The sequence below is a fragment of the Gymnodraco acuticeps genome, unplaced genomic scaffold (assembly GCF_902827175.1).
Source record: "Gymnodraco acuticeps unplaced genomic scaffold, fGymAcu1.1, whole genome shotgun sequence".
Classification (NCBI taxonomy): Eukaryota; Metazoa; Chordata; class Actinopteri; order Perciformes; family Bathydraconidae; genus Gymnodraco; species Gymnodraco acuticeps.
Window position 1 is genome coordinate 7,062,709 of NW_022990590.1, and position 24,133 is coordinate 7,086,841.

Below are 24,133 nucleotides of genomic sequence, written 5' to 3' on the forward strand. Positions count from 1 at the left end.
CGGGTCGTTTTTTTGTTTTTCAATTTTGCCCCAAAACGAAAAAACGGAAATTCAGCTCGTTTTTTCGTTTTTCTGTTCTTACTGTTAAGACAAGTATACTACTCAATGTTTCGTTTCCATAAGTGGGTGTGTCTCCAGCGCCTCCTTGCTTCTGATTGGCTAGTGTGCCCTATGCTTGCGCTGTACTCGTCAAAATAAAGGTTCTACGTCTTTGCCTTTACAAATATACGTATATTATTATATTCATACATACAAGTACAGAAGACAGTCTGTCCGTATGTCTGTCTTTCTATGTATATGTCTGTCTCGATGTCTTTCTATCTCGATGTCTGTCTGTCTGTCTGTCTTTCTGTAACTATATTTTAGAGTTTAAAGCGTAGCCACTTTTACTCCACTACATGTATTTAAAACCTTTAGTAACTTTACAGATTTGGATTAATTATGTGAAATGTAATCAAGTGTTAAATCAGACTTTAGTTCCACCTGGAGTAAACAAGCTACCCTGCAGTATACAAAGTCATTCAAACTAGCTGCACCTTTACCAGCTTTGAGAACACTTTCATGATCAATCATTATAAAACATATCATATATATTATTCTGAAATGGACCAATCTGCACAACGACTACTTTTACTGTCGCTACTTTCACTATATTTTGATGAGAATACTTTTCTACTTTCACTTGAGGAACATTTTGAATGCAGGACTTTTACTGAAACAGAGTATTCCTACACTCTGGTACTTCTACTTTGACTAAAGTACAAGATCTGAGTACTTCTACTTTTACTCAAGTACAAGATCTGATTACTTCGACAACCTCTGATTAATGGTTGATTTCCAAATGTTCTGTTGGTGCGTGGATGATAAAATAATAGTGTTTGATTGTATTGCCTTACGTATGCAGCTATTTGCCTGTGTTTAGAAACATAATTAAACATACCATGGACACACATTCAAACAATTTTCCATTTATTAAACATTGCAGATGAACAATTAACAAGTCATACAGCTAAAGAAAACTACAACAATAATTTTCTGTATGATGATATCATGGAACCTGGAATTTGAACACACAGCACTTAACAATAAACATAACAATAAACGACTGAACTGCTGTCCACTTTAGGGTAGGACCCTTAAAGCATCCAGTGCTGCAGACAGTCCAGCAACCTGCGTATACACTGGCTCCTGATCCCTGCACTTGCCTTTACACATATCTTCTTACAATGCCTATGAGATCCTTTATCCCGTTTTGGAATGGTGCTGGCTCGTTATGAATGGCACGCTCAAAGAGTTCAGCAATGTCCGCATAGTTCCTTGCAAATTCTTGTTCAGCTGCTGTCTGGTGCTCCACAGTGGCAAATGGGTTTCTCCCAAACAGCGACACTCGTGTCAGAGAGGACCCCACTTCCTGATGATAGCCGTCTGCAGCATCTGTAGCTTCAGGCAAAAGATCTGCAGGCAGTCTCTTTGGGCACCCACCATGAGCAAGTTGATCTGGGATACCCTTACCTTAAAAAAAAACACAAATAAGTAGCCATTGTTAGTGTAATGTTACATATCATGCATATCAATGAACCTCACACAGCGTGTAATCATAGCCTGCCCTTACAAAAAATTGTACTTGTGCTATTAGTACACTTCTTACAAACTTTAAAAAGTATGTTTTTAATTTGACTGTTTATGTACTTACCAGATATATATGTTTCATGCAATAAGAGCAATCTATAAACTAGATAGTAGATATGTCTTTACTCAGACAATTATTGAAATATTGTAATATATACATGCCACATTTAAACATTTCCATCAACCTAGTGTAAAAAAGGGGATACAGAGAGAAACAAATGTAGGATATAAGTACAACTTATAAAAATACATAAAGAAGGTCATTTGTTATGGGGCTTAAGTAACATTCTGAAAACTGCTATACAAACCTTGGATTCTGTGTGCATGCCAGGACTGCACCATCTGGTCAAGTCCAATTTTGGCTACCTGACAGGTAAGAGTGGACACACAATATCGTGTGATGTTGTCTTCGAGGTTTAGTTCCTCCTGGTCAACAAGGTGGTTGAGTGCGCCTTTCAGAGGGTAGTTTACCCTGTTGTTTACCTCTGGCCACATCCTTTCTATAATATGATTCTGTAATTTAAAGTAAACAAAAATGAGAAGAGTCAAATGTAGAGAGCACATTGTAATTTCCCATTGTTAATTTCCCAATTTCCGGCTTTGTATTTGATCCATTTCATGTTGTATCCAGTTCAAAAGTACTGTGTATCTCTCCTATGTCATAGGAAAAAGCTAGCAGTCCCCTAGAGAAGTTTAGTGAACGCCATGGGTCTATTGACAGCTTTATCAGCTAGCAGTTGGGTGAATAATGGAATGAGATCAGAAATCTTTTATTTGTCTCGCCACAGGGTAATTTACATGATTACAGCAGATAAAGTGAGGAATAAAAGACAAAAATGGCTATAGCCATTTTTGTCTTTTATTATGTATGTAAGTCGCTTTGGATAAAAGCGTCTAACAAGGGACATGTAATGTAATGTATGAACACGTTGATTGCAATTCAGATAAAAAAACAACTCGCCTGTGTTGACTTTGTTTGCATGTATGGCTGTCTGCCTGTGTTATTCCGGTAGTCTGCCAATTTCTCCTGCATGAAAAGAGTCAAGTAGAATTATTTTCCATGGTCTACTCGGATTTGGTCCCACATTCCATATCGTAGGACAGCACTCCTGCAAAACAGCAATACAAAAGTCTTATGACATGTAACAGAATTTCATGTTTGTTGTTACAACCTAAGCATTGCTAAAGCGAATTGTGTACGCAGTTAAAATGTTGATCTCATCAATCAATTACCAAGTAACGTACAATATACAGTGGTTACCTGTCAGTAGTTTTCGATTTACAATATTTTTCCCAAATAAAACTGTTCAAATAAAGCTACATTTAGCCATTGTGTTTTTATTTAGCTAAATGTTTACTAAATTATTTACTGTCTGCTGTTTATTAGGTTATTATTATATTATTATAACAGAAACAGGGCACTGAAACTTACTGGTAAACCTCTTGATATATGGTCAGGTTGTTTTTCACTGGCATGGTGGAGTGGCTTACAATGTTGCTGGAGAATCCGTCCACGGCAAGGACGTGGGTCACCCCATACATCACCAGTTTCTCGTTTTGGTCAATGTGCAATTTGTGACCCATGTACTCTGCACTGTATGGCACTGGATTTAAATTCCTTTATCTCCTGAGGAATTAAACACAATGTTATTGTTCTCACAATATGTTCACAGCAATGTACAATACAGGAAAATCTATATGTTTTTTAATAATACCTACACGATACCGATCTGCATGATATGGCTGGTTAGTTTCTCTGAGGACACGACCAACACGCCCCTCTGATGCTCGGATTCCTTTTGAGGCCAGGTAACCAGTCATCATTTTTCTTCCATATGTTGGTCCAGTCTGAATTTGTAAACACAAAACAAAAACTAAATAGGACCACGGTACGTTTTAACCGTTTGTTTTTTAGTTCTAATTGAAACCAAAAAACCCCAGAATAGTTATCTCATTATTATTTACACAATTATGTCCAAAGTTATTAGTGAGTATTTCTGTCACATCATTGTTAAGCCTCAACTCAGCTCCTACGTCTCAAAGAAAACCCATAATTCAGGGCTCGTTACATTTGTTTGTATTGTGAGAATAATCAATATACAAATGAAACCGGAACTTTAGTCCACTGATGTATTGTTCCCCCACGGACAAATATCGAGGGTAGTAGCTTCCGGAACCGGAAGTTGCATTGTTTTTAGCATTCACAGTAGGATGTAGCATATCAAGCAGCATTAGTGAAGAGATGGATACAAACGTGTGTCGTTACATACTAAACACACCGTCTCCAACTGCCACTCAGCGATGCTAACATATCAACTGTTACTATATGGTTAACTATCATGTATATAGCTATTTAAATGCTTATGAATGGATGTTTAGCAACGTCAATAGAGGGCAACGGAATATGACGCCGCCAACCAATGGGAGAAGACTGGAAGTACCAGAGAGTTTATAATCGGAGCTGAAACGTTTATACGGCCCCTCTCCCGTCGCAGCCTCAGAGGAACGTCATGTTTACTATAATTAAAACCCTGTCAATTTTACAAGAAGTGTCTTGGATTCTTTCTGGCCATTACTCCTCCCAGCATTCCGAAACCCAACAGTAGGCTATAGAGTCGTGCAGTGACACGTCCTAAAATCATAAATCTTTCGATTCGATTTATGATTATAAAATTATAAAAGTAGGGTAGACATGTGGAGATTATCCGACTGAACAAAACGTGATCCGTCTCTTAAATGTGTGTCAACCACAGACATTATTTCGAGCTATTTTCCAAAATCCTATGGCGAAATTGCATAGCTTTTTTGTCGAGGGAACCAGAAGGAACTTACTTCCGGGTTTTAGGACGCTTCACTACACCACTCTATTAAGTAGGCTAATAAGTACAGTACTTGAGTAAATCTACGTAATTACTTTACATCACTGAATTAAGCCATAGGCCTACCTCACCTCAACAGCTGCTTTAGCAACCTCTACTTCCAGTTGGGAATCGTGCACTCGCTCTCTGCCTATACCATTTTCCACAAAGTGGACAGCAGTTCAGTCGTTTATTGTTATGTTTATTGTTAAGTGCTGTGTGTTCAAATTCCAGGTTCCATGATATCATCATACATAATATTATTGTTGTAGTTTTCTTTAGCTGTATGACTTGTTAATTGTTCATCTGCAATGTTCAATAAATGGAAAATTGTTTGAATGTGTGTCCATGGTATGTTTAATTATGTTTCTAAACACAGGCAAATAGCTGAATACGTAAGGCAATACAATCAAACACTATTATTTTATCATCCACGCACCAACAGAACATTTGGAAATCAACCATTAATCAGAGGTTGTCGAAGTAATCAGATATTGTACTTGAGTAAAAGTAGAAGTACTCAGATCTTGTACTGGAGTAAAAGTAGAATTAATCAGATCTTGTACTTGAGTAAAAGTAGAAGTACTCAGATCTTGTACTTGAGTAAAAGTAGAAGTACTCAGATCTAGTACTTGAGTAAAAGTAGAAGTACCAGAGTGTAGGAATACTCTGTTACAGTAAAAGTCCTGCATTCAAAATGTTCCTCAAGTAAAAGTAGAAAAGTATTCTCATCAAAATATAGTGAAAGTAGCGACAGTAAAAGTAGTCATTGTGCAGATTGGTCCATTTCAGAATAATATATGATATGTTTTATAATGATTGATCATGAAAGTGTTCTCAAAGCTGGTAAAGGTGCAGCTAGTTTGAATGACTTTGTATACTGCAGGGTAGCTTGTTTACTCCAGGTGGAACTAAAGTCTGATTTAACACTTGAATACATTTCACATAATTAATCCAAATCTGTAAAGTTACTAAAGGTTTTAAATACATGTAGTGGAGTAAAAGTGGCTACGCTTTAAACTCTAAAAGTACAATGGGAGCCAGAGCCTTTTCTTATCAAGCTCCACATTTGTGGAATCAGCTTCCAGTTTGTGTTCGGGCGGCAGACACCCTATCCGTTTTTAAGAGTGCGCTTAAGACCTTCCTTTTTGATAAAGCTTATAGTTAGGGCTGATTAGATTCAGCCCCTAGTTTTGCTGATATAGGCTTAGTTTGTCGGGGGACATTTTACTTCTTCCTTCTCTCTGTCTATACCTGTGTACTCTCATGTTCCGATTAACCCAGCTTCCCCAAATGTCTTTCTTTTTGGTGTCTGTATACGCCGGGATCCGGAGTCATGGATGATCCTGCGCTCCTCTGTCCTGGATCTTGAGTCGTGGCTGTGGTCCTGGATCATAGGTCCTGGATGGATATCCTCGTGGATTCATCTTCCTATTATACACACATGCATTTCCAAGCATTTGGACTACCTATGTTGCAAATGTATTATCTTTTCAATTTACACACGGCATCTATTGCACGTCTGTCCGTCCTGGGAGAGGGATCCCTCCTCTGTTGCTCTCCCTGAGGTTTCTCCCATTTTTCCCTTTAAACTGTGGGTTTTCTTCGGAAGTTTTTCCTTGTACGATGTGAGGGTCTAAGGACAGAGGGTGTCGTATTGTCATACTGATATTTTGTACAAACTGTAAAGTCCACTGAGACAAATGTAACATTTGTGATATTGGGCTATATAAATAAACATTGATTGATTGATTGATTGACTATCCTGCAATTTAGGATTTTACAGAGAGGGTTATTTGTGAATAAACGACCATCTGTAACGTTTGCATTCAACGGGAGCACTAGAGAGCGAAAACTTTCAAACGTAATTATAGGACGTATTAAGCGCTTGAACAAACAACATATTTGGTCGTAATAAGGGCCTAAACAATCAGCCCATTTGGTCGGATGAGTTGGAGGACTTGCTGTGATATCATGTCTACAATCCTCTTAAAATACTCTGTCCAACAATATCAGTCTCAGGAAGAAAGGTTTTTTAACGCTTATTAAAAGAAAAACATGCATTCTTACTCGGAAGGGGACATTGAAAGAGGATTACTGGAAAAGTACACAGTAAGTACTTCATAGTACTTGTGGGGGTAGTTTCAGTAGTACTGAGTCCAACAGGATCAGTCTAGTGTAGTGTCTTCTGCCATCCTAAATTCCGAAAAAATATTTGTTTCTCCGAATTGAAGGGGGAAAATACAAAAGCATTGTACACAATTTAAACAAATCAATGTTGTGTAATTAACAAGTATAATCTGGTGTTTTTGAGTTGATGAGTAGTGCAGATATCACTGTCAAATCAATCGACAGTGTTGTAGCTGAGAGGTTTTTACAACCCACCTCGGCTCCGCGTGTCGTTTTGGCGAGCCTGCTTAAAATCATAAACAGGAAGGAAATCAGAAGACACCAGGATACCAGTTAAACAATAATCTGTTTTAATTATAAAAGGTAAAAATACAATGCAATACAATACAATAAGGAGTACTCCTGCCCTGGTTCGCGTGCTGTTCAGATTCCAGCAGGAGAAGAGAGAGCGATCTAAAGACACAACCTGCTTATATGCAAAAAGAACGGGGAGGAGGTGTGCCGGATTCTCCTCCCATAGAGTCCATTCATTGGTTGATATAAAAGCGACGAGCCAGCAGAGGACTCACAGAAACAAGAGTCTTTTACCATTTAAGGTCAAACAGACGCATTGGGTGTACTTTCACACACCCACACATTTTGCAGAGACTTCCCTCTCTGTGGTCCCCCTCTCCCCTTAGTTCAATGTACACACAGTTTCACATACTTTTGTTATAGTTGACTAATACAAACAATATATGTACTACTTTAATATCAATAATAACGAGGAAAACATTACCTCTGCTCTCAAGCAGTAAAATAGTAGAATATCAGCTTCTATAGAGAACGCACACTCATTTTCCCTTAGGTTGTGTCACGCACACTCATTTTTCCTTAGGTCGTGTCACGCACACTCATTTTCCTTCTTTTACCATTTAAGGTAACACAGACACATTGGGTGTCCTGCACGAACCCTGCATAACATATACAGAGAACGCACACTCATTTCAGAGATCTGAGCTATCTTCAAATAAGGGCATTCCCCTGCTCACATCTTACTTTAAATAATGGTTTTTACTCCTCATATTTCCAACTCCCTATTATTATTGATACAAAGTAATTAAACACACACATATATTTTAGACATGTATCGTTCTAGCTACTTGGCATTCTGTGTTTAGATAAGAATGTATCCTCTCCCCACATCTTTTTAGTCTCCTGTCATGCCAACCTGCTCCTTATTTCACATAAGTAATTCAAACACATTTAAGCCAACGACTGCACAAAGTTGTGGCCATTTAGTACTCACAACATGAAAGAATGAAACAGAAAGAAATCAATAAAAACACAAGCACCAGTATAATTGAGCAGTTATTATACAGACCATGGCTTACTGCAACACACACACCCTTCTCTCTGCTGTGCTGCCTATAGCATATGTCTATATAAGGGTATTTCCTCTCTGTCCTCTTCTCCTGACAGGGAAGTTTTCACTTCTCATCTCTCCAGCTTCTTGTTAATATAAACTGCTACTATTAAATACAAAGTAATTAAGTACACACATGAATATATAAAAACACACTTCTTATATATCAGGAGACATTAAAATGAATATACCAAAAATTACACTGTATTAAACTTCCTGCTATAATATGTTAATTTAATTCTCTTCAACAGTAAGGAGAATATTTACTTCCGGGTGTAAAATCCTCCGTTATCCATTTGAAATACAGTCAGTAGCCATTGTCATTCCAATGTTGGGGGAGTGGTTTTCACCATCATTATCATCATTATATATTTTTTAAATTACTAATATTGGCCTACAATAAAGGGGACATGATCAAATAGGAATATAATTATCTTTTAAATAATGTTAACTAAAGGGAACAATCTATTTGACACAGCTGAAGCTCATTTCATTTAATAAAAATCACAGTTGTATTACACACAATGCACTGTTTTTTGAGAACAAAAATTCGTAAATAATGCACCATAATACATTCTGACGAAAAATAAAATGTATTATGAATACAAATAAAATAAAAGAAGCCTCCCGTGAGTTACTACAAGCGATAAAGTAGATTTTAAAAACGTTTTATAGAATAAAAGCTCACTGCGGGACGTTGTAGAAATGCGTGTGTGCACCACGACACGCCTCATTCACTTTACATTGGGGTTGTTTCCGTGGTGCAGACACGTAAATGTAGCAGAGTCCGTGACTCCACCACGTACTGCGGTGTTAAGGAGTCGTGGTGGAGTCACGTATTCTGGTGAGACCAGGTTGGTCTAGTTCTACATGTATTCACATTATATAGACAATGTTTCCACCTAGTAAAACTAAAGGCTGCACGAAACTCAGGCTACAATACAACCATTCTGTTCTGCTCTAACGATTCAATTTATAGATTCTACATAAAAACAATTAGCTTTTGTTGTTTCCAATGATAACGTCACCTTAAGTGGAGGAATGCAAACCTGTTTAAGGTTTTGATTTTGTTTGACATTTCTCAGTAATAACACCCTCAGACACCCACTATCATTCATACTAGGCCATCAGTAATATGTCAGATGTTAAGGGGATGAAGTTTTTGCTCCCAAATCAAATATGCTTTGTTCTTCAACAAATGTATACATTTCCTGCATAATATATGTTTCTCACAATTGTTTTTTGTAAGCTGCACACAGGTGATACTGAGTCTTCTCGAGTAATAGATTATAAACTACACCATGCTTAAATAGACTCCTAAGTTATTATTTCATATGTAACATGTAAGAAAAGGGAGGGAAGAGTCAATTATATTGAGTAATTTATTTTATATTGAGTAATTTATTTTAAATTGGGTAATTTATTTCTCAAACCTATGTTTTATGGAAGAGAAAATGTATTTCTGATAAACTAATATTTTATCAAACGGTAAATGGTGAATTTATATAACATTTAAAATAATTGAGAAGGGGTTATATCCACAGGGACTAGCTCACCTTTAATTTACAATATAATTTCTCTGCTATGGACTGATGAGTTTATGATTCTTGCATGTTAAATGACTAACACAAACCTTCAAAATGCATGTGCATGTGTCAGGAAGGCTCCCAAAGCAATCCGAGGGGCCTATCCTATTTTTGTAATTAAATGATAATGTGCTAATCCATTACTTTGAGTTGTCATCCCTCAGAAAACATACTTTTCCAGGTGTTAATAGTGACCAAAACAGCCCTAAAAGTCCAAGGTAGGACAGAGTGGATCCACGCTTCTCGATGCCGTCTGTCTCCTCCACCGGTCGGTGGGGAGGTTCAGGATACTGGCGTGTGAAGGGGGTCCTCATACTCCTTGTTCTGGGTCTGGTTTACCTAACCAAAGAAACCCTGCTAGATGAAGCAGAGGCGTTCCCAACACCAGGTGGCGAGGGCTCTCGCTCCTTGGTAAGAGAAAGTAAGATGCTCATAAAAGAGAGCGCAGACAGGTTGACCGCTCAGGGCCCGGACCCTGAAGGCCGACCCAAATCATCGGGCATATCATTGCCTAGCTACGAACTCAGGTTGTTTCCGACCGCCACACAAACATTCAGTATGGTGCGAGAGAGAAAAAGGAGGGAAGTGAACAATGGAGAAAGACTTCTCCCTGCTGTTAACATTCCCAAGACAGAAATACAGAATATTTCCTTTGAATGTCCGACTACGAAATGTAAATCAAGTGACTGTGTTGTTGTTTTCCCTGTGCTTTTAAGCAAAGGCTTGTGGGCGTGGAACGTCTATCCAGAGACGGAGTACCAGCGGTTCCAGGTCTCGCCTCATATGGTAAGAATAACACTCGACACCATTGCAAATGTACCCCCAGAAATGTGGTGTTTCACTAAAAGACAGTTAAAGAATGATCCTATATGCACCACATGGTCACCCAATTACAAGGCCCCTGGCACAGGGGTCACTAGATGCTCATATATTGAACCTGGTTATCCTCCCACCCCACAGAGCTCCATTTCAGATAGAGCTGCAATTAAGTCACCAGGAAATTATGTAAATCCATCCAATGATGCCCTAATCACACCATCTAAGCAAACTTAAACCAATTCTGCAATGAGTTTAATGTTAGACTATGCACATGAATGCAATGTTAGCAACTGTTGGCTGTGCCAAAACATGCCAGAGTCCATGCACTCTCCCATGTTCAGCCCAATTCCTTTCACAAAAGCTAACTACAGTTTAGTTAACTGGAGTGATATAGCATCCAGAATTAGCGATGAGGCAGACGATTGTTACACCCCTTCCTACCCCATAGACTCTGAACAAACATTTACAGTACGAGGGCTTAATCTCACTCATCGTTGACACAGTAAATAAAGATTACCTGCCAGACGGTTTCAAACGATTGATGGTCCTAAGACTCATATACGTGAGGAAATACATGAATCTGGCTTTTGAATACAGATTCCAATTAGCTCTAGTCCAGACTAATTGCTCAGCTAATTCTACAAGTCCAACATGTTCACCTCAACCACACACACCTTCTTTGTTGGTTGAAGCCTTGGTAACAGTTGTACCTTGGTTTGGCTCCCGAACAGTGGACTCAGTTCAAGTTAAAATACATGACTGTTCGCTGCCGATACCCCTAGGAAAGGCCCCTACACGTGACTGTTCAGTTTATGTCCCCCCAATTGTGGTGCATGAGTGGAAGAACGTGTCCATCTGCTTCCAGAGGGGAGGAGGGTTTTTTCCCTCTCACGATGTGGGCCACAGCGACTGTAACACTGTAGTAAAGGTAAAGTTAACCAGAACTCCCCTCCCAGAGAGAGTTTACATGGTTTGTGGGGACAAAGCCTACGGTTGTGTGCCTTATGACACTTTTTATGGCACCTGTTATCTAGCCTATCTAATCCCTTTGATCCGTAAAGTAGAGACTGATGAGATTGCAGCAATATTTCCCTCCCTACACAAAGATCGTAGGTCCATCACAACAGGTCAGCAGCTGGCTAGCGCTCTCCTGCCCTGGTACGGCATTTATGTTTCCCAGCAGGAAATTATAGCTCTCTCCAAGATAGTGGAAAACCACCTCAATGTATCCAACACAGCCATGTTGGCTGAACACAAAGAACTGCAGGAAGTTAGAACAGTGGCATTACAGAATCGCATGGCACTGGATTTTCTGCTCGCAGCACAGGGGGGCACATGCAAGGTGATTGGATCTGAGTGTTGTTCTTTCATCTCCGACGCTACACCTGAGGTCATGGATATGGCTCATGATACTGCTAGGGGAATTAAAGAACTGCACGAAACTCATGGGTTTGCATTTGGGGATTTATCTGGAACATTTGGGTCATGGGGAGCGGGGTTGGTTAAACTTGCTGTTACCATTTCAATGTTTATCTTAGCTGTGTTAATCCTGATAGCGTGCCTAGTCACTGTAGTTAAACTAATCATGAAAAGAATCACAAAGGCCGCCCTCCAGGCCCCACAGAGACTGGTGGGGTACAGCACCGATGACGACACCGTGATGATCTACGATGCCGAGCTACTTTCTCATGGGGAGGGTGAGACGAGAGCATCTGTCAGTCATCCTAGTGGCCCCAGATCGCCGTGGTTCGCAGAGATGACACAGATGTTTGTGGGCCAGCCCTGGGCGATTCCTCAGTTCTGGGGGGCGATGTCTCAGGAAGCAGGTGCAATAGGGGCGTTACCCACTCTGGGCCAACCTCTCCAGGCTTGGCTCCTGAGAGGGACAGGCTGAGACAGGGGGGATTGTCTGATAAAGTTATCCAGACTATCCAGGCAGCAAGAGCAGGATCCACCACAGCCTGTTACAGGCCAAAGTGGTTGGGATTCCAGCGATGGTGTGAGGAGCGGAGTCTAGAGCCCCTATCTTGTACGTTGGGCTCTATTCTGTCCTACTTACAGTTACTGGTGGACAGGGGGTTGGCTCATTCCACAGTTAAAGTGTATGCAGCAGCCATTTCATCCTGCCATGAGGGATTTGGCGGCAGGTCATTATTCAGTCTTTATGTCGCGGTTTTTGCAGTGGGTCAGGAGGGAACTAGAAAAAATATTAAATATAATAAAAAATATAATACAAATATTGAAGTTAGCAACATTATCATTAAATGATGAACAATACAATTAGCTAACTGTTGTAGATAGAGCACATTTGAGAGAAAATAAAAACGTTGCATACATACAGTAGGGTTTACTTGCTCAGTTTTTTGTTTCTTTTGACTGATTAAGCTACTGCACTTTTAATACTGAAGCAAAATAAGACAGACTGACAAAATAGAAAAATAATGTATATAAAGAAATATGTAGGAACACACCACAATATACCAAACTGAGTATGCAGAATAGTTGCATTTTTGGTTTTATTAACATTGAAATGCAGTGAGATAGTGTGAGTTTAAGATGTGCAAAGTGTAAAGGGATACTAAAAGAGGTTAAAAAGGAAGAAATATAAGGAAATGTAACGCTGGAAATTATCCAGTTTCAGAAGTTAGCCAAAGGTGAAAAATAGACATGAAGGAGGGAGGGAGAGAAAGGGTGACAAAGAGAGAGGGACGATCAGAAACAGAGAGAGGAAGTGGAAGTGTACTCAAAGACTGAAGAGTTAGAACTCTCCGCTCTGACTCTCACTTCATGAGAGATCATCATCTGAATGATCTGTCATCTGTATCGGAAACCTACCTGAGTGGAAACCAGAGTGTGTGTATGGTGAGTAGAGTTGGTTTTTTATACTTCACCACATCTTAATGTTTGCATTAGGCTAGAGATATCTTTCAGAGGCAATATACTAAGAGGATGATGCCTGTGACCTAAGATTTTCAACGACATAACTACTCTGTAGCTATGTTAGTTTGACAATAAAGAACCTTGAACAAATACTAAATATAACTGTTAAAATATGAGAAGTGTAATTAACAGTGAGTGTGCTGTGCAAAGACTGTTGTCATTTAACATTTCAAAAGTGCATTTCTTCCTCCAGTTCTTCAAACAGTTAGAGTTTAAATATTGCATAACACCAACAGAAAGAAGCATATTTTAAAGTTGCCTGTTTGCCCAGTTGCTAATTTTCATTGTGAAAAAATTACTTCAGACTTTTTTGAGCTGTAACATTAGTTTTCTGCACCTAATATAAAATATGAAGGTTAAAGAAAATGTTACTTTAATTTAATTAAAATGTATGTAAAATTACAAAAAAGGCAAGTGCCCAAATTAACCTAAATACTGAACAAGGCAAGAAAATATACATTTATTATAATAACTGCTCCCTTTATAATGCACTCAGACGGAAGTTACATTTGCAGAGGAACGCAATATAGCAAGTAACACCTCCCCCTACCCGCCCCCACACACATGCACTACAGTTATAATTAGAGGGATCAGATAATAAAATAACTGTTCCTGGAAATGATATCATTAAGACAGGGAGAACATATTTCGAATCTCAAAGAAAAAAAAACTTGCTTCTGAGATGTATTTGAGGAGAAATATATAGTAGCAAGAAATGGAATACCCAAGTAAAGTACAACTACCCCAAAGAATATTAACCAAAAAAGCATTAAGACTTGCTGAACATTAAAGTGTGTTTTTGTGTTTTCAGTGATGGATCACCAGAACACCAGCCACGTCCCTACTAACCAATCAGATTATAGCAGCATCTTCCCGCGGCAGTGCTGTGGTGGTGTGGTGCTGCCGTCGCTATACATTCTCACCTTCGTGGTGGGCCTGGCCCTAAACGGCGTTGCCGCCTGCATCTTCTTCCGGGTGCCGAGCGACTCAGGGCTGGTGGTGTACCTGAAGAACATGGTGGTGGCTGACCTCCTCATGCTCTTCACCTTCCCTTTCAAGATCGCGGCAGACCTGGGGTTGGGGGGCTGGCAAATGTATGTGGTCACCTGTCGCTATACCGCCGTGCTCTTCTACTGCTCAATGTATGTGGGCATGGTCTTCATGGGCTTAATCAGCCTTGAGCGCTACGTGAAAATCGTCAGACACACCTCCTCCACCACCTCCAGCAGGTACAGGTTCTTATTTTTTATTTTCGTTATTTACCACCATTTACCTTAGAGGTCTTCTATCATGCCAAATTCACTTTTTTATGTCTTTTAAACACATACATATGTGTCCCCGATGTGTCAGTAGACTCACAGTGTCAGAAAATAAAACCCTCTCTCTTTTCCTCTATACCCAAATCTCTAAAAACGGGGGTACAACGGAGCTGATCCAGATTTGCTGCCGATATGACGTCATATCGGCAGCATGTGGGCTGGCTTTACACCCACGGCCCTATCAGAAACTTTGCTATCAGAAACAATGCGCAACGTGTTTTGGAAGTAATATGGTCTTTGTTTACATTAGCAAGCATCGCTCACACTCTAAGCTAACCTGTACTGGAGAGAGTATGTGTAAAAAGCAGGATATAAAAAGGTACCTACCTTGTGTTAAACCCGTGAGAGAAAAAGCATTGGAACTCCATACTGTTTCAGAAATAATCCCTGAAGTGGTTTGGAACATAATATGGCATTTAATCATGGCAGCATTTAGCTGATAATCTGCTGGCAGAGAGGAGACCTCACTGCTTGCCTTGCCGTGCTCCAAAGGGCCAGCATCAGCCGAGTTCAAATTTAAAGCTACAGTCACAGAATCAGCACTTCTCTAACAGGCCTGAGATAGAGGGATATGAGGGATGTCTAAAATGCATGATCTGTTTGGTATTTTGAGCAAAACACAGCATAGACATGTTTTTTATATATTTCTATATATCCGAGACCCATAATATATGCCTAAAAATAGTATAATATAAGACCTTTAAATAGTACAACCCTTCCGAATATAGTTGTGTCCCTTTAAAACAGAAATAATATAACAGTGCAGGAATGAGTCGTTGTTACCCAACAAGGGGAAATTCAGTTGTTAAATTCACCAGTGAGGTGTTTACTGGAGTATTTTTATGTTATCAGCTATCGCTGTTGTTGTCCAGGTGTCTCCCCGGCAAACTTTCAAGCGTGGTCTGCCGCAAGTGAGCGGCAGGAGCGGGGCTGTCAGCATCAGCTGTGTGCTTGGCTTGCTGTCTAAAACACCTTTTTTTGTATCCATATCTCTCGCTAGAATCTCCCACCATCCAACTAACAACAACGTCAAGCCTTTGGGCTCTGAAACTACGGGACAGGCCGAAGACAAATACACATGCGTTAATCGCACGTTAAAATAATTAGTGGCATTAAAAAAAAGTATTAACCCGTTAACTTGACAGCCCTAGTTAAAATGTATTCAGCATGTGTTAACCACTGACCTTATTTCGGGCTACTAACCAAAAACACAATAAAAAAAACTGTTAACTTACAGAAAAGGGAACAGGCAATGCTCAAATGCTGACTCATTTTCAGATTTTAGGACCCACTCCTGCAGCTCTCTGAAAGTCTTTAAAGGTCCCGTGACATGGCCATTTCTACTGATCATAATTCCATTGTTGAGGTCTACTAGAATAGATTTACATTGTGCAATTTTCCAAACTCACATTGGTTTTCTCATACACCATCTCTGTATTGTAGGCTATGTGTATTGACTCTCTGTCCTAAACGACTTGTTGGAACCCCCCTCCCTGTGAGCCCAGTGTGCTCTGATTGGTCAGCTCGCTGCCGCGAGGAGCTGTCAGTGTGAGCTGGGTTGCGTTCCGATAATCCAAAAATCAGCTCCTAAATTCTAACCCTCTCCTATTCCTTGACCTCTGAGTGAAACGTCACGGGATTAAGGGATAGTGGATAGGAGAATTCAAAAGGATTTAGGAGAAGAGACTGCGGTACTTTAGAGAATCCGACTGCACTTTCACTATCCGACGTGTTTATGATGTGCGGACGTCATGAATGTGCGTCTGCTGCTGTGGGGTAACCATGGAAACTACAGTTTTCTATACAGCGGACTACAACATGGATGTTTAATAAGAACGAGGGACTACTGTAAACTCATCTAGAGACTCTGCACCGTGCTCTGTTGCTTTATGCTTTATGAATGTGGACAACAGAGAAACATATTCTTCATGACCAAAGTTGGAATTGAAATGAAAGTGAAACTTATGCTCGTCACCCTCTCCCTCCGGTCCACATTAATACAAATGATCCCAATACGTATGATTGTATGAACTATGAAAATATCTTAAAATCAACACAAATGTATTTATTATAAACGTTAGTCCTTAACATCTATCACTGTGTATATCACCATTCAAACATCTTTTAAAAGTTGAACAAACCCCACACAGCTCAGTAAAGACTGTGAAATGTTGACTTTATTTGATCATTTCAGTAAAAACTAACGTTCATATTTCTCTTTTTGATTATAATACTGATGAACGTTCAGAACAAAGCACTTTGACAACTTACCACATACGTTTTAAAATGCTTAATAAGCACCGTAACGTTCATGATATAATTTCTCGGTCATAATCGGTAGGGATGCACGATATTGGTTTTTTGAAACCGATACCGATACCAATAACTTCCTGCTTCTCAAGACCGATACCGATAACCGATAATAATATAATATATATATTAAATGTACCTGTAGTTTTTGCACACCTGGTGGTAAAAAAAAGACTAGTTAGACCCTCCAGAAAAACGCGATTCTGCGATCGCAGAATTTACCGCATAATCAGCAAAATGGCGCAGATTTTTAAAAGGCCGCATATTTATCAAAAGGCCGCATAATCCCCGCATTTTTCCACACAAAGTTGAGAAAAAAAATGTTTAACTCGTCTTGACGTGAAGTGATGATGATGCTGACGCAATGTCATCAGCTCGCGCATCACAGAAGGTAAACAACACCGTAGAGTGAACGTGTGGAACTCACACGAGAGAGAAAACACCAAGATGAAAAAATCTAATCCATCTCATTTACCGACAAACATCAGTACCCCGATGTCTTGCACGAAAGTGGGGGGAAACTATTCTGCACCCCGTGCAACTGTGTGTTGGAGCATAAGAGAACATCGACGGTGACGACCCACTTTGATTCATTCAAAAAGCCAAACAACTCACGTTCACCGAGGCATCAACCTCCAAAACCCTTTCGAGGGCTACAAGAAACGAGGTGAGAAGCCTACAAGATTGAAGCTGGTCAGATAACGAACGAGTAAATGAAAACAGAATGAGGCGGAGAAGTGTGTGTGCTTTTACAATAAATAAACATTGAATGTGTTTAATTGAATAGTAAATGGGTTTAACGTTAGTGGCAGGTTGTGTGTGAGAGAGAATAAATAAATACGAGAGCCCAATATTTATTTGTTCTGCATATTTAGCATATTTCGCAACTTTCCGCATATTTCGCAACTTCCCGCAATTTCACCGCATAAAATCACATAAAACCCCGCATGTTTGATCGCATAATCAAGGATTTTTGCCCGCGTTTTTCTGGAGGGTCTAACTAGTGAGCAAATGACATGAGCATTACTACTATGAACAAAACAAAGCCAAGAACAGTTTTGACTCTTCAAAGTGACCATATTTATTTTCCTTAAATAATAAATATATAAATATTATATTTATATAATAAATATATAAATATTTAAATAATTCCTTTGGATTCGCCGCTAGTTTAGCAGCGTAGGCGTCTTCGTACGCTTTTTTAACACACCATCGTAGCGATGGCGATGTTTCAGGTGACTAATCAGGTTGGAAGTATTATAGCTCGTTGCCTTTTTCCCTCCTCGTGGAACTTCTGCATTGCATTTGTTAATACAAATAGCAAGCGAACTATCTAACTCTGAAACTTTGAAATAGTCCCATACTACCGACGACATGTTTGTTTACTGTCCTGGCTTCACGTCCGCACACCATTTACGTCACAGCCAAGCGGCAAACTCAGGGGAACAGCCGGGACGCCAATACGGAAGTGCCACACACTGCAGAAAAGGAGCAATTTCCATAGACCCCCATATTAAAATGCCCAACTTTACAGCAGAAAAAAACATGTTTCTACCCATGGATGCAATAAATATTATTATCGATATAGTTGGATTCCACCTTCATGATTATGAATCTGTGAGTGAATTGTTTTCTAACACGACCTTTTTATTTATATTAGGTCTTAAAGTTTTTGCATAAATTAGGGCGTGGTCACTTTGATGGACATGTATATGCCTCACTGTCAGCTAACAGCAACTTGTCCACTCTGCTAGGCTACAACCATAGAGGCTACAACGTTAGTTAGTCATAGTACTGTACTTGACCCTTTAGCTTTAGCCGTGTTCGTGGTGATTGTGCCTTTTCGGGAATATTGTTACAAATACCAGACAATTAAAATGTCGTGCTGTGCGCTTGAATGTACTAACAGAACTTCCAAGAAGTCTAAAATGATAATATTATACATGTTAACCCCGTTCGCAGGTGTTTGTGTGCTTGGTAGGTTAGCTTGTTACTTATTAGCCAGCTAAGGACGTAACCCTTTATGCATACATATACATTTTAGTTTATGATTCAGCCTTGGGTAAGACTTTTATAGTCTATGGCTATGACGCCCATAATGCTAAACGGGAGCAAATGTTAATTGGGGACCCAATTATCCCAGTGGTGGCCGCCGGAGCTAACGGAGCCGCAGGGGGCTTGCTCCAGCCGGCGTCCCGGAGCTAGCCCACTGCGGCTCCGTTAGGTACGGGCGGTGGAGTCCGTCTTTTCTCAACGTGTGAATGACAAGCATTAAGAATAACAAAATATAGCTAATTCTCTTGCAGATTGTCTCATTTGATTATGAATGTAACGTTTATATAGGGCAACTACACTGTTAGCAGTAACTTGTAGGGTTGCCAACCGTCCCGTATTAGCCGGGACGCCCCGTATTTGAGCCAAAAGGGGCATGTCCCGTACAGGACTTTGTTTGTCCCGGACTCCCGTGTAAAGGGAAAAATAAAAAATATGTTTCTGTTTGCGCGCAATGTAGTGTGTCTGGCTGCATGCCTGTGTGTTTGTGTGCTGTATGCGAAGGGCACTAGGATCGCTCAGTTGACAGGGCAGGCACAATGCTCGCACGTGTGTGTGTGTGAGATTTTCTCCGGTGGGCCGCGGGTGCAGCATCATTGTTTGTGTGGCATGTCAGCCTGTTCAGTTGTGTGGGGAAATGAGCACTGCCGGTGGAGGAGGTGATAATGAAAGAGGAGAAGAGAGAGAGGATGTGGTTCTGGGCCCTGGCCCTTCTAAAAAGAAAATACTTGTGTCTTACAACAAACAGTGGAAGAAAAACACAGTGTGTGTGTGTGTGTGTGTGTGTGTGTGTGTGTGTGTGTGTGTGTGTGTGTGTGTGTGTGTGTGTGTGTGTGTGTGTGTGTGTGTGAGAGAGTCAGTCAGCTGATTGATGGGAAAATGCTTGGAGAATGGTTGGTATAACATTAAGTCTAATAATGATGTAACGTGCATGTTCACATCATGTATACTTTGCATTAGTTAATACCATTTTTCAAATATTTATTTTTTAACATTTTGGACAAAATAGCCAATTGTACATCGAGGTGCCCAGATGTCCTAGTGCCCACCTATCCGATTTGAACATGCTGATGTACAATGTGATGTAGTAGCCTAATGCAGATGTAAGACCATTGTGTTTGTATTGTGTTATAGGTATGCATAGTTTTCTATGCATTTTGAGGGTTTTGGGGGGTTTGACCCCTCGAACCCTAGGGGGCTGGCTCCCCCAAGAGAATTAAATAACATAACCCTAACCCTAAAACCGAAATAAAGTAACAAAAAAAAGTAACTAAATCCGCCAGAAACCCGAAAATCTCCCGTTTCTCCATTTCTGGAAGTTGGCAACCCTAGTAACTTGGTATGCATGTATGTCATGTTAGCTTAGCTTCTTAGCCTGATCTAGCTCTGTTTACTTCCAGTTCGGAGGCAGCAGGTCCCGCCTCGGCTCCGCCTCTTTGCCCTTATTTGGAGCAGGCGGGATTAGACTCTGACGTCACACAGTCGAGCCGTTAGTGGCCGACTCCGCCTACTAAAGGCTTCTCGGCAACTCTGCAGAATCCTATGGGTGACGTCACGGACACTACGTCCATTTATATATACAGTCTATGGTCACAGCCAGGCATGAGTTAGGGAGCGCTGGATTTGTGAAAAACTCCCCTCTTCCTAAACCACTAATACCACAGTACTGGCAAAACGGGAGGAGCCGAGTGAAAAACAAGCGCCCCTCATCCCAATCCACCCACACCGCAGTATTTTTTTCTCTTTTTTTACCCAAAAAATATATTGTATATTATCGGGGCTATTAATACTTTTATTGAGTTTATCGGGATGACGTCATAATTCCTAATATCTGACCGATAATTATCGGGACGATAATTATCGTGCAACACTAACCCCCTGATCCCACCGGAAGCGTCTGCGCTGCGGCTGCGCCGCGACCTCCTCCTGCGTCATAACCTACCAGGCGCGTTTCAAAACGTTGCGGAAGCGGAGCGTCGTGTGTGCAGCCTCGCAGTATTCCACCAGACCTGCTGCGCTGCGCCGCGTAAAAAATAGGATTCATCCTATATTTTAGAAATTCCTTGCGGCGGGAGCTTCTGGGACGCTTTGGCGCGGCGCAGCGGGTCTGGTGGAATAGCACCCATTGACTAGAGTGGCCGCGATCGCTAAAAACGCCGCAGCCGCAGCGCAGCGCAGCGCAGCGCAGCGCAGCGCAGCGCAGACGCTCCTGGTGGGATTAGGGGGTAATAATCGGTTGTTTCCGTGAACGGCCGACTGTTGAGTGACGGCAAATGCTGCGGCTGCAATGCATTGTGAAGCAGCATTTTCTCCTCTCCTTTCGTCAAGGGAGGTCCAGTGATTCTTAAGCTAAAGGAGGTTATAAAGGAAGTTTGAAACCTCCTTTCCTTTCATACAAGCCTCATCCCAATACCCCTCCTCGACTCCTCCTTTCCCTCACTCGCTTCCCTTCCTTGCGTCTTAGCTCCGCCTCCGTAAGATGCGAGCGAGAGACACGAGGAGGTGACGCGAGGACAGAGGAGTCCTCAGGTATTAATTGGGATGTCCTCGTTCACTCAAACGTCACTTTTAAACGACGTCTGTTAATGATGACCTGTGCACAGCTGTATCCCCTCTCATCGGGCTTAACTGAATAACCCCTTAGAACCGGCCCATTTGTTGTTAAATATTTATTTAAATGAATGAATCTTTCTCTTGTTAGTCAAGGAATTCAATGTATGATGGTTGGTCCTGCTTTTGTGTTCCGTATTGGTGTAAAATGTAGCCTACATTTAAATACAAATATAATTATAGTAATGTGAAAGCCTTTTAGAAATGAATTGCACATAATAATTCCCACGGAGCTGTGAGCACTTATACATTTATGTGACGCTTTTCCTCATCTTCCAGTTGTCGGTTTTCCTCTGTTGAAATCGACCAGCTGTGAAGGTGGGGGCGGGGCTTTTATACGCAAGTAGTGAAAACACTTTCGTGTAGTCTGCTCGCGTGTATCCTCCCTTTCGTCTCCTCCCGCATCCCTCCTCCCTCACCCCTCCTCGACTCCTCCATGTGCATTTCAGCTATTGGGACGTCCTTCAACATGGCGTGTCTTGATCGATTTCCGGGTCAAGTCCCGGAGGAGGGGAAGAGAGGAGTCGAGGAGGGGTATTGGGATGAGGCTTTAGAGAATTGGAACGGCACTTATCATGGCTGCCACTGACGTACTTCCGGGTCATTTCACTTGGTTAGGAAGGTTCCTAAGCTAAATGGACTATTGGAACGCAACCCTGGCTGGCTTACTGGTGTGGTTTCCTGCTTGCTGCGAGACATCGCGAATGGACGCGGGAAGGGGGGGGGGGGATTGCTGAGGGGGCTGCAGCAGCCCCATCTGCAGAAGCTACATAACACACAAGGGGACGGGTAATAACCGGAAAAGCATGACATGGGACCTTTAAGTCATGCCGACAGGCATGTTTAGACAATGCACCTGGTGGCCAAAGTGTGTTATTACACTCCAATCCATTTTACTGTACCTTTACATTATTTTTACCGCTGAATCTATATTTAGCTTAAACCTTAGCTTAAACTTTTCTTCTTTAGTAGGGTGAATTCTATGTAAACTCTTAAAGGATACTTGTTTTTTCTTCCTGCAGGTCGAGGTGGTGCAGGGTCTCAATGCTGCTCCTCCTGCAGAGAGTGGGCTTTGCGCAGGGGCTGGCGCTCTTCACGTGGAGCTTCCTGTTCCTCTGCTTGCTGCCCAACGTGGTGCTCACCAGCAAGCCGGCTAAGGAGACACACTTGCGACTCTGCGTGGAGCTGAAGACGTTGCTGGGCCAGCAGTGGCACGATTTCTCCGTCTTTTTCAACAACGCCCTCTTCTGGCTGACGCTGTCTCTGCTCTTCTTCTGCTACACCTCCATCGCCTGCCATCTGTACCGTTCCTACCGCCGCATGCGCCGCGACGAGAGTGACATCTGCCGGAAATCGAAGCGCAGCATCTTCAGCATCCTGATAGTGTTTTTCGTGTGCTTCGTGCCGCACCATGTGGTGCTCTTACTGTACACGCTGTGTGAGAATTGCAAGGGCTTCCTGATGGTACAGCTAAAGGAGGCCACGCTCTTCCTCTCCGCCATCAACGTCTGCCTCGACCCCGTCATCTACTTCCTCATGTGCCGCACCTTCAGGGAGTCCCTGATCAGGAAACTTTCAGGGAGAAGGGGGAGGAGAGAGAGGTGGGAGGGGTCACATACCACCGGTCAGTCTGTCACATATTTAGGAGGGGGACAGGAGGTGAGGAAAGGAGGGGAGGAGACAAACGAAGGAGGCTAAAGAGGAGAGGAAATCAAAAAATATATTTGGGACAGCAAGAGCAGAGAGGAGAGGAAATGAGAAAAGGGGAAAGGGGGGAGACCAGGCAGAGTCACTAACAGGCACGTGCACAGATAGACCCCAAAGAGGGCTTGAGCACCTGCCCTTTTGCCCTATTTAAAGAAAGGACATTTTTGTCAAATGTAAGTTCCAATGTATTTTTTTGTTACGCTCGTGAACTGTTAGCGCCGTGTTATGCATGCCCACTGCACTTTGCGGGAGCGCTCACAGCGTAAAGCCAAAACTCACAGACATTTCAATGATTTGTACAGCAAAGTTAGGTTTGGAAACGGTATCATTTCCTTTTTGGCGGGCATGCATAACACGGCATAACACTGGAGCCTCGCTGCGGGGAAACTTTTGCGCTGTTCCGAGTTTGTTCTAATCTGTCAAAAATGACGGACTGCTTTCAGATTTTTCCATCATTGTTAAAAAATGACGGAAAATATTTGGTTAACGCGACCTCTTATAGTGAATCTGATTTAAATATTTTTAGAACAAAAAACATGATATGTTGTCAAGTTACAATGTGTTAGCTTGCCTTTTATGTAAAAATTATCTTAAATCAATGAATAAAACAAAATAACCTGTGTCTAATGCATAAAATATCAGCATTTTTTTAATGCCTATTATTACTGAAGCAAGTATGCCTAATGCCATTATGGAGAATGTGCTTAGAGCAGTGGTTCTCAAAGTGGGGGGCGCAGAGGCATGCCAGGGGGGGGGGGGGGGGGCGAG

The 24,133-nt window shown here is 41.3% G+C and overlaps 2 protein-coding genes across 3 annotated transcripts; one reads left to right on the forward strand and one right to left on the reverse strand.

The window, feature by feature from the left end:
• Positions 1 to 1,063: 1,063 nt before the first annotated feature.
• LOC117554337 lies at positions 1,064 to 3,898 on the reverse strand. Of its 2 annotated transcripts, XM_034228729.1 has the most exons (4): positions 3,349 to 3,898; positions 3,121 to 3,255; positions 1,938 to 2,142; positions 1,064 to 1,512 (listed from the first exon to the last, which is right to left on the reverse strand). In XM_034228729.1, exons 2-4 carry the CDS (start codon positions 3,211 to 3,213, stop codon positions 1,208 to 1,210), a joined length of 603 nt encoding a protein of 200 aa, XP_034084620.1. In that variant the 5' UTR covers positions 3,214 to 3,255; positions 3,349 to 3,898; the 3' UTR covers positions 1,064 to 1,207. The 2 variants fall into 2 exon arrangements, with proteins under 2 accessions (XP_034084620.1, XP_034084621.1); XM_034228730.1 differs by lacking the exons at positions 3,121 to 3,255; positions 3,349 to 3,898 and adding an exon at positions 2,591 to 2,961.
• Positions 3,899 to 13,205: 9,307 nt separating this feature from the next.
• LOC117554358 (P2Y purinoceptor 14-like) lies at positions 13,206 to 23,654 on the forward strand. The gene is made up of 3 exons (XM_034228763.1): positions 13,206 to 13,289; positions 14,179 to 14,596; positions 22,681 to 23,654. The coding sequence occupies exons 2-3, from the start codon at positions 14,181 to 14,183 to the stop codon at positions 23,354 to 23,356; spliced, it is 1,092 nt and encodes a 363-aa protein (XP_034084654.1). The 5' UTR covers positions 13,206 to 13,289; positions 14,179 to 14,180; the 3' UTR covers positions 23,357 to 23,654.
• Positions 23,655 to 24,133: the final 479 nt, after the last annotated feature.